This window comes from Tamandua tetradactyla, chromosome 4, assembly GCF_023851605.1.
Source record: "Tamandua tetradactyla isolate mTamTet1 chromosome 4, mTamTet1.pri, whole genome shotgun sequence".
Taxonomy (NCBI): Eukaryota; Metazoa; Chordata; class Mammalia; order Pilosa; family Myrmecophagidae; genus Tamandua; species Tamandua tetradactyla.
In genome coordinates this window covers 7186141-7201620 of record NC_135330.1, presented here as the reverse complement: position 1 = coordinate 7201620, position 15480 = coordinate 7186141, and the positions used below count along the sequence as shown (strand labels likewise).

The following is a 15480-nucleotide window of genomic DNA, read 5'->3' as shown; positions in this document are numbered from 1 at the left end:
CTGGTGTAAATATACTATTGCTACACTTCCTTCCCCAGAAATCAAAGTTACACTCTTCTCAGGCGTAAGTCCCACACAAAATGGCTGAAAGAAACACAACAGCATTTTTATCTATGGAACATACCAAGGTACTCTCTGTTAGAGGTGCTCTATACATCTTACATTCTAGACGTACCTAAGAGATATATTTCTGTTTAGAGTAACAGAGTATCCTAATAATATATTAAAGTACTCAATAAAATACTACAATTGGCTACTTTTCCCTCACCCAGTCAGAGGCTTGACCTCACCAGGGTTCTAGGAATCAAAAAGAGACTTAGAAAAAGTGACAAAAAACAAAGAAAATAGGTCTTACAGCTGTAGTTTCCATTACCTGGCTGTGCTGGTATACAGGCTACTTGGAGCCTGGCTTGAAGAGGCGCTCGTGGTGGGGGTGGACTCATAATCAGAAAGGACAGGCTCTGACCCAAACTGCAATGCCCCAAACTGCAGATTTAGCCCTGAGATATCTGCTGAGCCAGGCATCTCCACAGCCAAAGCAGGAATCTGTAAAGAGAAAGGTGAAGGAGTGAAAATAACAGTTTAACTTTACTTTAGGTTAACAAAATAATTTCCCTTCAAATTTCCAACCTTACCCTCACAAATTCGCAATTCCCCAAATCCCACACCCTTTGCCTTAACACAATATCTATCTAAAACTCAAGTACCTTTGAAGTCAAGGAAGCTTTTTTCTTCTGCTGTTTCAGTTTTTGCTGAGCCGGCTGAGGGCTGGAGGACTGGTTGTCTGAAGATCCAGGAGACATCTGTGGAGCCGAGGTGGATTTGCTTGGCAGAGGAGAAGAGGGGGGTGGAGGGGCAGCTGTGGGTGTCGCCACTGCAGGTGGCTTCTCCTGAAGGAATACCTCCATCATGGTGGAAGATGGGGTAAAAGCTTGGCGTTTTGTAAAGGGGCTGTGTGCCGCTGAATCATTTGGGTTCTTCAAATCTGCAAGAGGAAACCAAGTACGTGTGAGGGCAGAAGTACAGATGAAACGCTATCTATCCTGCTCTATAACCATCAAGAATCAGGTCCCCTTATAGGACTTAATCTCATTTCTATAGGTAACAATTTGGGGTTCTATTTATTCCTAAGTACAGCCTAATCAAGTTGACATTACTATGCCTGGGTAAGAGAGCAGTCTAGCAACTGCCCATGTTAAAATACACAAGGTCTTAAAGATAGCCAAGCCCAAGAATCCGTCCAAAGGCAATGCAAGCATACCTCTGTTTTAGTGTGCTTTGCAGATACTGCAATTTTTTACAAATTGAAAATTTATGGCAGCCCTGCATCAAGCAAGTCTATCAGCACCATTTTTCCAGCAGCGTGTGCTCACTTGGTCTCTGTGTCACATTTTAATTAAGGCACATACATTGATTTTTTAAGAAAGAATGCTATTGCACACTTATAGTATGTATAACACAATTTTCATGGGACCAGCTTTATTGAGGTGGTCTGGAACCAAGCGCCCAGTATCTGTGAGTTAAGCCTGGACGTTAATTTAAAAAACTGAGGATAAAACTAGGGAGAATTTGTAGAAATCCCCAAGTAAACAGAAGAGTGCAGCTATGTGTATGGCTAAATTTGATGAAAGTGAAATACAGCTTCAAATTTTTATTATTCCTCAACTTTTTGGAATTAACTTCTCTGGGAAGGGAAAATCCACAGAATAGGGAACTAGCCATTGGCTGCCCTTCTCCACTCTTCAGGACAAATTCTCTACTCCCTACCCTTGGCAGCCTGAGAACAGTAATGCTTAAAGAATTCAAGCTACTTTCCATTCTTCTCACCATACTGCACCAGCGATGGGGACTGTGTGGTCGAACCCATGTCCCAAGAGGAGGCGGTGGTGCTTCCAGATTGAGAATGCTGAGCTGCCAACTGAGCCAGGGCCTGAGCAGTCTTGAATTGCTCCAAGAACTGGGAACCTGTGGTGCTGCCGCCTTTAGCTTCACCAACATCACCAAATCCTTTCCCTAACATGCTCACCTGTAGATCAACACAGAGATTAGAGAAATCTACAGCCAGCAGCCTTGTGCAGTTACTCAGAAAAAACAGGTAAGAGTCAGTATAGATCAGAGAAGTGAAGAATGTTACCAGATTGAGAACATAGCATGGTCCATTAGAACACAATCTTTGGAGTCACACTGTCTAGATTCAAATCCTGGCTGTGTAATGGTGGAAACATTAGTTTTAATCCCTCTGTGCCTAAGTTTCCTCATCTGAAAATAGGAATAAAAGGAGTACAGCTCAGGCGGTACAACGGTGGCTCAGTAGCAGAATTCTCACCTGATTCCTGGAGACTGCCAATGCAAAAAAAAAGTAGTACAGCTCATAAAGTTGTAGGACTAAATAAATAATGCATGTAAAGCACTTAATATGTGCCTGGCAAATAGTAAGCACCTGAAAACATGAGAGCCATTAAAACCTGTAACATCATCATCTCTCCCCCCCCCGTCCCTCCTCAGGGATAAAGTTCTAATGATTGGAGGACTCTGTTATCTTTAAAATTTTTAAACCAAATAATACTTGATTATTTAATTCACATGAAGATGATAAAATCTTTTTAGGGCTAAGGTCCTTTCCTTTTCACTAAACAACTCAAAAGGGACCAAAACAACTAACTGGAACCTCATTCTACTGTTGCTAATAGTTCTAGCATAGAGGTAAAGAGAAGTTAAAGAGCTATCCCAACTTCTGTACTAGACGGTCAAACATGTCAGCATGATTTGACTGTTTTTTCTGTGTATATACAAATTCTATAGGGTAACCACTGACTGATTACACCAAGCAAAATTTATTCAATGTTTTTTGAAGATTTTCCCTATTCACCAGTACCAAGTAAAGCTATCAGCCTAGTCTAGGTGATGAGCCACTTGGCCTTGACGATTCTAAAGAACCTCAAAGGAAGGATATTTAATCTAGTCTTCCTTGGGTGTACTTGGTTAACCATATCACCATCATTATGAGCACTATCATCAAGCAGTGCTTTCTTATATAAAATCAGCTCGGTCCAACTCAAGGTAAGAAATTTTTCTCCACTTGAGCGTCCATCCCAGGATTAAACAAACAACTTTGGATGAAAGTAAGAGATTGTGGCAGAGAGATGATCTCACATAGCTAATAATGATCAAATATTCTGGAAGGGCAAAGCATTATATTAAGGACATTTTATAACGTATTATATTAAAACATTACACTAGGGTGCACAGGTGGTTCAGTAGTAGAATGCTCGCCTTTCATGAGGGAGACCTGGGTTCAATTCTCGGACCATGCACCCAAAAAACAAACAAACAAACAAAGCCCATAATGGAAAACATTACATAAAGACAGAGAACATAATCTAATGTTCATGTATTATATGTGAAAGTAAACAGGGGATATCCTACATTATTTAGATTACATTTTAAGGGAAATTAATCATCTAATGTTTGTTCTCACTGGAAAACATTAAATGGCATACTGATAAATACAGGTATGAACTAGTATTTAGTTCAACATATCACACTGCATACATTAAATAAATGTTAAGGTAAAGTAGAAATATATATGGAGAATAATTTTGATATCAAAATTGGAATTTGGTTGTAAATCCTCATAATTCCAGACATTAAGAAGGCAATTAAAAGAGACACAGAGCACTCAACTATATTTTCTAGTCATATGTCTTGGGATTTGATAGTTTCTCCCTGATCTTCATTACATCTTCTTATAAACTATCTCCCATTTTCTTCTTTTTCTTATTAATCCCCATATTTCCCACCCTTTCCCTTCTCCCCAGCTTTTTCTCATCTGTCACCAATCACATGTAGCAGAACACAACCACCAAATTATATTGTTATATTATCACACAAGTTGCCTTAAGACAACAGTTAAAAATTGATAGAACTGTGGATAAGAGGTTAGCTCAGCAGTTTTCTAGTTAAAATAGTCAATATAATCCTACTACTGGAAAAATAAAATTACATGTATATGCATGGTCTCTTACCTCTTATACTACAGTATCCCTCCACCAAAAAATAAACAGACAGACAGGAAAGGAAAAGCAAAGAGAAAAAAAGAAAAAGCAGTACTTCTTAGGATTTACTGACTATAAGAAAATTGGTCCTCGCATTATTTGTTTAGCTTAAATGATTCCTTTGCTGTAATCAATGGATTTTTAAAAATGTTCTAATCAACAAGTCATATCATTAGCACTCTTATTAATAAATAATAACACTATTGTCACATTTATATAGCCTGGTATCCATGATCTTATTTATATATCTTTCTAAAGCCTGTAAGACAGGCAGAACAAGCATTTTCATCCCATTTAGAGACAGAAAAAGAGCTGTGTTAAGTAACAGATTTGGAGAAACTAAGGTGTTTGGAAGTCTAATCCAGAAATGTCAGTTCAAATAAATACAAATGGCAATTTCTGCCCCATCATGAAATGAAGAATTGTAATAATCCCAACCCCCCAAAGTTCAATTAGGATTTCAAAAATAAAATTTGTTGACGCCACTGATTTTTCTCTCTGTAAGAATAACACCAATCAGTGGTCCCAATGAATATTCAATTAAAATGATGTTAAATTATTTGACTAAGAAGATTCAGTCTCCCCAAAGCTAAGTCTTCCCCTAGAGATAACCCCTACTACTCAAATCAATACCTCTATACCCAAGGAAGAGTATGTTTCTCCTCTGCCCCAAATCTTCAACTGTCCTTGGAAGGAATGCAATTCAGTGTGTATAAGTGTGTTGGGGGGAAAGGAAAGGTTTGATTAGGATAAACCAAGTTTCCTACTTACCATACTGTGATGAGAAAACGTGTTCCCTGAAGCAGGCTGTGATATGGCACTCTGCTTCGAGTTACTGAACACCAGAGGCTGGGCAAGAGAAGGAGCCTGAGATGGATCCAGGTTAGATGAATCATTCTCAATCGAAGATGGTGTCTTTCCCAACAGAACAGCAAGGTCAATTCTGGTAGGGAAGGGAAGGGATCTTGATGAGTAGACTGAACATTCTGCCATTCCTCAACTATGGTCAGATCAAAATGAAGTCACTTACTGATGCTTCTAAGCTAACTCTAGAAACACAAAGTCTTAAAATGCTTAATTTACTGCCCCCCGCCCCACCCCGTCTCACCAAAAGATGCATGAGTCATTATATTACCTATTTAAGTTTCACTGTTGCCAACAATAATGGTTATTTAAATTTTTATTTTATCAAATGTCAGCTTTAATATGGCAGTTTGACAATTAGGTCAAAACTCAGAAATTTTTACCCACACCTTTAACACTGAATAACCATCTTTACTAACATCTAATATATAAAACTGAATACCAGAATGCTGGAATCTTCAAGTGGCTTTAAAACGAGGGTTTGGGTTCTGTTTTATTCTTTAACTTTTAAAAAATTTCTAAAGTTATTTCTAGTAATGGCACCCCTAACATCCTATTTCTATCACACTTCCCTTTCAGTCCTTCTGAAAGCAACCGTATGTGTACCTCTAGAAACAATCAAAGGGGCTCCTCTTGGGGAATAAAAATAGCCTCTGAGGAGTGTCTCCCACCACTGACCCCAATACCTAGGTTCAAGTTTTTTTAAGTTCATTAGCTGGATCCTGATGATCCCAGGAAAAAAATGATCACTACATTTGGTGGGCTCAGCAGACAAAGGTTATTAATATAAATGAAGAGAAGAAGCTATTGAACAGTTCTGCAGAATAAAGAAATAAATGAATATTTCCACTTTCGGGTCCTCCTTACTTGAACTTACTAGTAGACAAATTATATTGTACTACACTTTAATTAAAGCCAGTGAGGCTGACAGGTTAATTTAAATAAATAAAAGGCTATTTTGCAGGAAAGCAACTCAAATTTTAATCTATGGACTTCACTCAGTAGATTAAACAGTACCAACTCTTATAAATCTATCACAACTTCAGGTGATTTAATTACTGTAACTACCAACACCAGGGGTGTTTGAAAAGGCTCAGTGACATTCTTCCTTACAACTTTATATCAGTTGGCCCTTCTGTGATAAGATACTGCATATTACCAAACTTACCTCTGACCAGCGGTGATTGTCACATTCTCCGCAGGCAGAGGCACTGAAGACACATTAGAGGCAGTGAAGATCTTGGTCTCAGAAAGCTAGAAGACAGAAATTAATCACTCCTAGTTTATCAGGAAGGCTAAAATCAGAAATCTGGCACAGGTAAAATAAATTTGACATCAAGAAAAAGAGAAACCCTTAAGAAGAGAAAACTACCCTGAGGAATCCTGAATGGACTGATCCCCTTCTATATGTACAATGATTTTACCCAAAGAGGAGTTAGAACCTAGAACCCTAATAAAATAGGGAAGCCATGTCACATGCATACTGAACATACAGGAGGGTCAATCTCTATGCTAGAGAGAATGAAAAAAAAAAAAAAGAGTGAAAAACCCCTTTGTATAGTTTCATATTAAAGTTCCCAGCCTCCCTGCCTAACCCTCCCTCTCTCTCCCATCAATCCAACCCCCCCACACACATAAAGAAAGGAAGACAGACCAAGACAAAATTGAGAGAGAAATTAAAAGAACTTAATGTTTGGCTTTTGAGCAGTAAGAACTTAAGTGCTGGTAAGTTAAGGTTATTTCAGGGATAACTAGATGCAATTTTTCCTTAATATGGACTTCAACTACCTACTGTAGTTTCTCTACAGTAAGATGCAAGAATTAGATAAGCAATGGTAAGGAATAAGTCTTGAAGTTGATAAGAGTTTTATTTTTTGATTAAAATCCTCTTCTCTACAAATAGGGAAACCACCTTCCCAAATAGACCATTCTCTGAAAGCGGCTTACGCAGACAAGCCAAAAACAGGGAGTAACTATTCATAAGAGTCTTATTCAACTGAAACAGAAAATAATAATTCACTGACACTGATGCATCTGAAATTTTAGAAACCCAGGTATGTGCAACCAAAACCGTTTTGACATGAAATTTCCTCTTACCACAAAAGCTTTCTTGCCTGAATATATATATATATGAGCATAGGAAAGCAGGATAAAAAAGTTAAAATGCAATGAAAGTGAGGAGTAAGGGGTATGGTATGTATAATCTTTTTCTTTGTTTTCGTTTTATTTCTTTTTCTGTTATCTTTTTATTTTTTTTCTGAATTGATGCACATGTTCTAAGAAATGATGAATATGCAACTAAGTATGATATCGTGAATTACTGATTATATATGTAGAACGAAATAATCTCATGTTAATGTTTTAGTTCGTTCGTTAAATTTTTAATTAATAAATTTTTTTAAAAAGTTAAAACGAGAGTTTATTTGTACATGATTAAGTGAAAACCATAATATACACAAAAACCTGACTGTAACCAGGAATTGGCAAAGGCATTTTATCCAGATACTCCTCCAGTGAATTCAGAGCTTGTTTATGTGCCACCTATCTATATAGTTTCAAAGTTGAGTCAAGCTGTCCGATGGCCAAGGGTATACACACTAATGTCATTTACAATTACAAAGTTTGACTTCAAGTAAATAAAAGGATTCCAGAACAAACCAAATTTGAAGGTTGAGGATTCAGTACTATAATTCTCACTTTGTATCCACCTTCAAGCCAAACATCAAATATTTAAGTGCTAACCAAATAATGGAATACTCCAGGTTGAGTCATTCTCTATATTTGTATCACCACCACTCGTTACTCAATGTACTACCTGCCTAACTCCATTTCTGGTGCCCTACCCAATCACCATTTCTTCCTGAGATAAAACTAACAATCAGGTATTGGACTTACACAAGTGCACTTGCCCTTTCCACAGTGTAGTTCCACAGAGTCCTGTTCATGCCCAGTCTCCTTCACATAACATATGTGAAATGTTCTGGCTCAGAACACTATTTTGGATGTAAAAGTTTTGGGTCAGAATCTTACGGGTGAATTGTGAGAGGCAGAATCACACCCATTTACTATCCCTAAACACCACTTAGGGATAGAAGACACTAGTGAGGAATCACCTGGGAATACCTACATCTTCGTTCCAATCTTCAGTTCCCCACTCCTCTGTTGCAGTCCTCCATGCACCTGGGAATAAAGGAAGAATAGTGAAATATGTGATATGCCATTACAAAGCATGTACAGAAAATATCAATGTATTAATATTTCTGGCAGCCAAAAGTGTGACCAGAATTTAGTAATGAGAAGTGATTCTTGAGTTTCAGAGGGAGGAAAAGACTCCTTAGAAAAGGATACCTCAAAGCATCGGGATTTTATTAAGATTATGATTTCACAGACACCTTCAGTTTTTGTTATATAGCTGCAACAGCAACAAAACAAACAAAAACAAAAAAACCCACATACCAATGCTCTAGGCAATCTCCTTAAGGCCCTCAAGCCCTCTGACATAGCAGTCAGTTCAATGAAATTGAAGCAGCCAATTTAAACCAGAACATGCAAACTAGGCCTATTTATCTGATATAAGATAAAACTGCAGGCAGTCTGAAGAGATGACAACAGAAAAAGAGCAACACAGATGAATGCTACAAGATGGTTAGTGTAAGGGCAGTAAAGAAGGAAAAGCTTGAAATTCAAACCAAGAGCCCTGAGAACTATCTCCTACTTGAACTGAATAAAAAAATACAAATTCATCAACAGCCAAGCTTATAAATCCTACTGGTTTACCTAGATATTTAACTGTAAGGAAAAGTCCCTATATGGATCTGTTTTCTCTGGAAGACACTGGATAAGAGTGAAAAATCGAATTTGAATGATATCTCCATCCTAATTCTAATCCTAAAGAACAGAACATGAACTCTGTCCTGCCAAAGTCACAGCAGAGACAACAGAGGTGTACTTCCTCCTCATGTTGGTAATACCAAAGATGGGAGAAAGTCTCTACAGGAGAGGTTTGTAAGCAATTAAACCACCATTCATATCTATCCCTCTATTTTCACTTCGTGTACATATCAGAAAGGGAAAATGGCCTTTCTTTTTCTTTTTTTTTACATGGGCAGGCACTGGGAATTGAACCCAGATCCTCAGGCATGGCAGGCAACCACTCTTGCCTGCTGAGCCACCGTGGCCCGCCCAAAATGGCCTTTCTTAAGGAATTTTGCATGGAAGTTTCTAATGGACCCAGGATTCTTCCATTTAACCAAAGGAATCATAGTAAGAAACAGGAACCCGTCTACAGAAAGGGTAAGAATACTACTTTTCTTTTCTAGAACAACAATATATATTGAATAACTATTGAAGTCCTCTCTCCAAATGGAGAAAGTTTCTTTAAAAATGACAGAACAGGGCGGGCCGCGGTGGCTCAGCGGGCAAGAGTGCTTGCCTGCCGTGCCGGAGGACCCCGGTTCGATTCCCGGCCCCAGCCCATGTAAACAAACAAACAAACAAACAAACAAAATATAATAAAACAAGAAAATGTTTAAAAATGTTTCCCTTTCTTCCTCCCTTCCTTCCTTCCATCCTTCCTTCCTTCTCTGTCTTTCCTTCCTTAAAAAAAAAAAAAAAAAAAAAAAAAAAAAAAAAAAAATGACAGAACAGCAGTCTAGCACTCAAGATATTTCATTGTCGCTGAAGGGAATATTGTAATACCTACAAAACCCATGTGAATTTCTTCTTAACATTTAATAATGAGAAAGCTTTTTCCTAAAAGAAAATATGTTCATTGTAGTGACTTCTCAAGATCATATTAGAATTACACCTGGGAAACTCCAAATCACTTAACAATAACAATGTTTTCAAAACCCACTAAAATCTAGACAAGTGAAAAATCACAGCCTTTTCTCGCTCTGGTGGTAGCACTCTTCCTCCCAACTGACATCCATCCACATCCTTACTAAATGGAATCCAAAATCCAGGCTCCTAGAGTTGAAAGTGACCTGAAAAGCCATAAGCTACGCTCTCAATGCAAATTTTCTTTTTTTAATACTCTGGCTCAGCTGGCAGAGTTCTCACCTGCCATGCCGGACACCCGGGTTCAATTCCTGGTGCCTGTCCATGTAAAAAAGAATGCAGGTGTGTATTTGGTACTTCCCTATTTAGGACATATGAACATGGCTGAGGAAGAGGCAAGGATAGGGCTATGCTGAGGAAGCATTAAAGAACAGTAAGAATGGATAGGCTCTGAACAACAGCAGATTAGGGTTTCCAGTCCATCAGCAGAAAGCACAATCAATGTAAATCTTAATGATTAAATGAACACATTTTAAAAAGGAAAAATGGACATAGAAAATGAGAGAAAAAGGGCAGAGAAAAAAGCAGAAAGACAGAAAAATGACATATCCACAGATATTTTAGTTCATAAAAATCTATAAAAATATCCGGGGCAGTTAGGCGCCTGGATGTATCATACCAGGAGCAGTCTCAAATTTTCGGGGATAATTTGACCCCTCAACCCCAATGAAATCAAGTCCTGAAACAAAAAGAAAAGAAAAGAAAAAACAACCAGTGAAATTTTGCTTGTGAATGAAAATACTTGCCCCCAATACACAACTCCCACTGTACCTGTGGATATTTTAAAGGTAGATTTGAATTTCTTATTAAATTAAAAAGGAAATTTGAAGTTTGCTATTTTATAAAGACACATAAATAGACCATGCATGAATGTATGTTCAAATCATGAAATTAACAATGATGGGAATGCATGAAGCTATACCCAACAAAATGACAGCATTATATACAATTTCATTCAGCCACAAATCACAGATTTCTGATTCCAGTCTTCCACATCTGTTCCATTCTCTTTTCAGTAGAAATAAACGCACACTTGGCCCTTCCCTGTTTTTCCAACCAGACCTTGTTGAAGAAAGCTAAAATTTGTAATCTAGGACTGGAACTGTATGCATGATTTTCTATCACCCAACTGAAAACATATTCCTTAACTTCTATCATCTTTTCTACCGAAGATACAACAAGAACTTTTGTTATTCAGCTGCTACCATACCACTGCCCCTACAAAGTCATCAACAGATGATTGATCAGTTCTAAGGCCTCCAAATTCTAGTAAGTTAAAACAGAAACAGGATATTTCAGCCAAATGGTGAAGGGTATTCCACAAGATACCTAACTTATCAATAACTCAACTTCAGCCTCCACCCACGGAAAATATCCAAAATGAGTTTATGAGACATCAGCTTGGTAAACAAAAAGTAGGCATCATTCAGGCCTTGAAGTATAACATCTTGTGAGCTGTGGCTGAAAAGTAGTTTGTCCCAAAGACCCTCCCCTAGAGGAGAAGCTCACTAATCTCTGAACAGGGTCAAAGCAAATTTAAATGGATGAAGAACTAGAGGGCCCAATCAAGGCCCTATTAACTCACTCCCCCCTGAACAAGAGAAAAAAAAGCCTCAGGCTTTCCATGGCTGGCTCATCTAGAAGGAGGTGGGTGATCTCACAAAAAGAAAGCATTCTATAGCCCAAAAGTTGCTTTTATTTAAAGCACCACACATATCCTTAACCCGTAAGCTGATCTTAGTGTTTCACACAAACCCAATACATCCTTGAACGTTTATACCATATCCAGATGGAGGCACCAAAGTCAGATAACAGAAAAGCAATCTGGTTCAAATCCCATGTTCCACCACACTCAGAAGGCGCGAACCAACAAGGAAAGTTAGAAAGACTAGAAATTAAATTCTTGTTCCGATAAGATTTTCTAAAAATGAAGGTAGAAAACGATATATCTTGATACCAGAAAAATTGATACCGGCCTTTGATTATGGGCCCAGCTCATCTCCAAAAATAGTGGCTTAATATCCTAGATATCTTTTCAAAACCAAAGCTACCCTTTAACAGGAACACTACAAAATACTCTTGGAGCTAAAGGCAGTCACATGGCATAACAGAAAGAGCACAGGCTTTTAAAATTGAATATAATTTCTAATTCAAATACTAGCAAATTTTGAAAGCTGTCAGTCAGCCTGTAAAATGTCAGTCAACGTGTAAAATGATGATAAATAATATCTACTTCATAAAAAAGTGAAAAGGATCAAGCGAAATAACATGTATAATGCTATTTCAACTTCCATCTCTCTTCACTCTATCCCTGCCAAAAATTAATTATTCTCCCACCTTTTCACCTTCACTATAACCTCAAAATCATTTCCTTAGCTTCCCAGAGACAAGAAATCAATAGTAAATGTTCACTCACTTGTCCCATCATCTGGTTCAAAGTGGCCAGTGTTGTTCCACGTATTGCCACTACTACTGCCATAGTTATCATCAGTATTGGTTGGCTCTGCATAATCAGCTGGGTTAAAAGTTCTGGAGGGAAAAAATAAAGCTTAAAAGGATCTCTGATTCTAAGCAACACCACCAAATATTAATTCAAAGAGGAAGGCAAAAAAAAAAAGAGGAAGGCAACCTTGACTATCTACTACCCTTTGCAGATTAATCACAGCCCCAGCCTATAAAAGTAACTGCCATCTACTTTTCCTTTATTTATCAGCCTAGCCTACCTATTTGCATATTTATAAATATTTGTAAATCTCCCATGGAAATTTTTAGAAAATAGAAGATGTTTATGTGTGTGTGTATATATATGCACATACATTCAAATGAAGCTATCAAGATGGAGACTGATTTAGGTGGTGAAAACTTATCCCTAAGAAATGAGCCCCACGTCCATGTACTCTTCAGACCAAATAGTCTAGAAATTCTTCTGATTGCATTTCTTTTTTGTATGCTGTGCATGGTGGGAGTCACATTTCGTTTTGTTTCACTGAATATTCTGTTATCGCAGTACCATTTGTTAAATTTTTTTTGAGTGCATGGGCCAGGAATCGAACTCAGATCTCCCGCACAGTAGGTGAGAATTCTAAAACTGAATTACCCGTGTACCCTCTTCTAATGGCATTTTGGTAAAAGCTGCCTATTGTCTTCAGGATACCAGGATAATAACCACTTGAAAATAATGGCAATTCTTGGGGGGTATGGGGGGGGGAGGAGAAAAAAGACTCTGATTAATGAAACGTACCCCATTCCTTGAGCAGAAAACCTTCCTCCCCTCCTACCAGAGCCACCTAAAGAAAAAGAGAGAAACATTTTAGAGGTTGATATAAAACCACCTTGCCAGCAGAGGCAGCTCTAAATTGTTAAGTGGTTGAGATCATCAGATGGTCTTTCCCTCAATTCCATGTAGCATATTAATATTATAACACAGCAGTATAATCATCACTATATCACATCCTTGCTCCGCAACTACTAGGTCCTCAAAGTAAATACAGTAACATGAGCAATAAAGACTAGAGAAAATAACATTTATCTTTCTTTCCACTCTCTACTCAACAATCCCTAGAATTTGTATGACACTTCAACAGTTAAGGAAACCAGATTCCATTTGAATTTGTTTTTAACTAAGGGACACCCCTAAAGAACTAATAAAAGTACCCTGTCCCCGATATCCATCTCCCTCACAAACTGATCACCTCTGCCTCGGCCACGGCCCCTTCTTCCTCTTTCTGTGCCTCTTCCAGAAGGCCCTCCACTCTTGGTGCCATCTAATCCATTTTCTTGTCCCCGAACTAGGGAAAAAAACAAAACACAAAGGCCAGATCAGAGTCAACAGATTATATAAATATATAAATGGTATGCATATTTGGTATTAAAGGGACAATAATAAAGGAGAGAAAATAAGCTGGAAGGATGGAACATGAGGATTTCTTGGGAAATGGTGATGAACCACAACAGAGAACTGTTAAGCAACTCTACAAATAACTACAAGATAATGTCATGCCAAACTGGTGGCTGTTAGTAAAGGCTACATGCAGGAGATGCCAAGGTTCTGTAACAGAGAATGGCAAGAAAGCAAAAGGGTGAGATAATGGTTCCTGGGTCCTGCTTGGCAAGGCCCTGACACATCCCAGGAGTCTAGACATTACTGACCCACAGCTGGTTTTGATAAAGCCCCATGCATACACTCTCGTCCACGGCTGGCACCTCTCCCCCGTCTTGGTGGACCACCACGTCGCCGACTATAGTCTCTGTCCCGGTCTCGATTTTCTTTGCCTTCCTCATTGGGTTCCGTCTGACCACCATCCTTCTGTCCTGAGACTCCCTTCTTCTTCCCGACCATCTCCCAGGAATGCTAAAAGAGGGGAAAACGTTTATGCCTAATTAACATGGATTGCTATCAGGACACTAAAGAAGAAAACCACAACCACTAATTATTTTCCCAGGATCCATGTTTAAGACACTGCTACTAGTTTACTCATCTGTTTAAGTGGGGAACACAGAATTTTTAAACAAATTCTCTATATATCACTGCCAAAATTTAAGTTCTTTTTTGTAGGGGAGGCGCTTGGAGCTAATGGACTACAGGGATCATTTCAAAAGGATCAATAAGACCTGTATTCAGTTCAGTTACTTGGAATAGGAGTCAAAGAACAGTTACTGGTCTATCTTTCAAGTACGTTTTCTGAGCTTAAAACAAACAAAAAACCAAATTCTCTTCAGATCCAATGACTCAAAATTGTTATAGCCAATCATGTTAAATAAAGCAAAAGTGAAAATTGAGTTTCTAAAAATTGATTTTGCTCTCAGAACAAGCAGCATTCTGTTCAAAGGCACATTCTCGGATCAAGCAAGTAATCCAGAATTCAGAAGGAAAAGAACAACTATGTCAACCTATCTACATATGTACACACAGCAATGTTCTTTATTTAAAAAAAGACCAGCATCAAAAAGGATGTTATTTAAAGCCAATGTACAGAATGGCTAGAACATATCTGAAAACCATATATCTGATAAGGGTTTAATACAGAGATTATATAAAGAATTCTTACAACTCTATAACAAAAAGACAAACTACCCAATTAAAAAATGGGCTAAAGGTTTCAACAGACATTTCTCCAAAGATCTACAAATGGCCAATAAACACATGAAAAAATGCCTAACATCATTAGCTATTAGTGAAATGTGTATGAAAACCACGATGGGATACCAGTTCATACTTAGTGGGATGGCAGTGACTAAAAAAATGGGAAATAATACGTGTTGACAAGGATGAGGTACAACAGGCACTCTCATGCATTGCTTGAGAATATAAATCTGCAATTCTACTCTTAGGTATATATATCCCAAAGAACTGAAAGAAGGAATTCAAACAGGTACTTGTCTCCAACGTTCATTGCAGCAGTACTCACAACAGTCAAAAGGTAGAAACCACCCAAGCGTCGTCCACCAACAATGAATGGATAAACAAAATGTAGTATTATATTCATAACAATGGAATACTATTCAGCCATAAAAAGTGAGCAGAAGTCTTAAGTTAAACCACGGATTATAGTTAATAGTATAATTGCAAAAATATGTTTTCAAGGGTGCATGGATGGTTCAGTGGTAAAACGCTCACCTTTCATGCAGGAGCCCCAGGTTTGATTCCAGGATTATGCACCCTCCCCCCACCCCCCAAAAAAGCTTTCATTAATTGCAACAAATATACCACACTAATACAAAG

The 15480-nt window shown here is 38.0% G+C and overlaps 1 protein-coding gene across 25 annotated transcripts in view; it reads right to left on the bottom strand.

The window, feature by feature from the left end:
* Positions 1-15480, bottom strand: part of UBAP2L (ubiquitin associated protein 2 like) — a 46807-nt gene that overhangs the window by 20690 nt on the left and 10637 nt on the right. For 15 of the 25 annotated variants that reach the window (XM_077156280.1, XM_077156284.1, XM_077156268.1 and 12 more), the window contains 10 exons: positions 13908-14109; positions 13451-13546; positions 13000-13045; positions 12175-12287; positions 8047-8099; positions 6088-6173; positions 4827-4998; positions 1828-2026; positions 708-985; positions 374-546 (listed from right to left, as the gene is read on the bottom strand). In XM_077156280.1, the coding sequence (XP_077012395.1) occupies positions 374-546; positions 708-985; positions 1828-2026; positions 4827-4998; positions 6088-6173; positions 8047-8099; positions 12175-12287; positions 13000-13045; positions 13451-13546; positions 13908-14109 (1418 nt within the window). The remainder of the gene's footprint in view (positions 1-373; positions 547-707; positions 986-1827; positions 2027-4826; positions 4999-6087; positions 6174-8046; positions 8100-12174; positions 12288-12999; positions 13046-13450; positions 13547-13907; positions 14110-15480) is intronic. The other 10 variants (XM_077156274.1, XM_077156286.1, XM_077156285.1 and 7 more) reach the window with 1 other exon arrangement.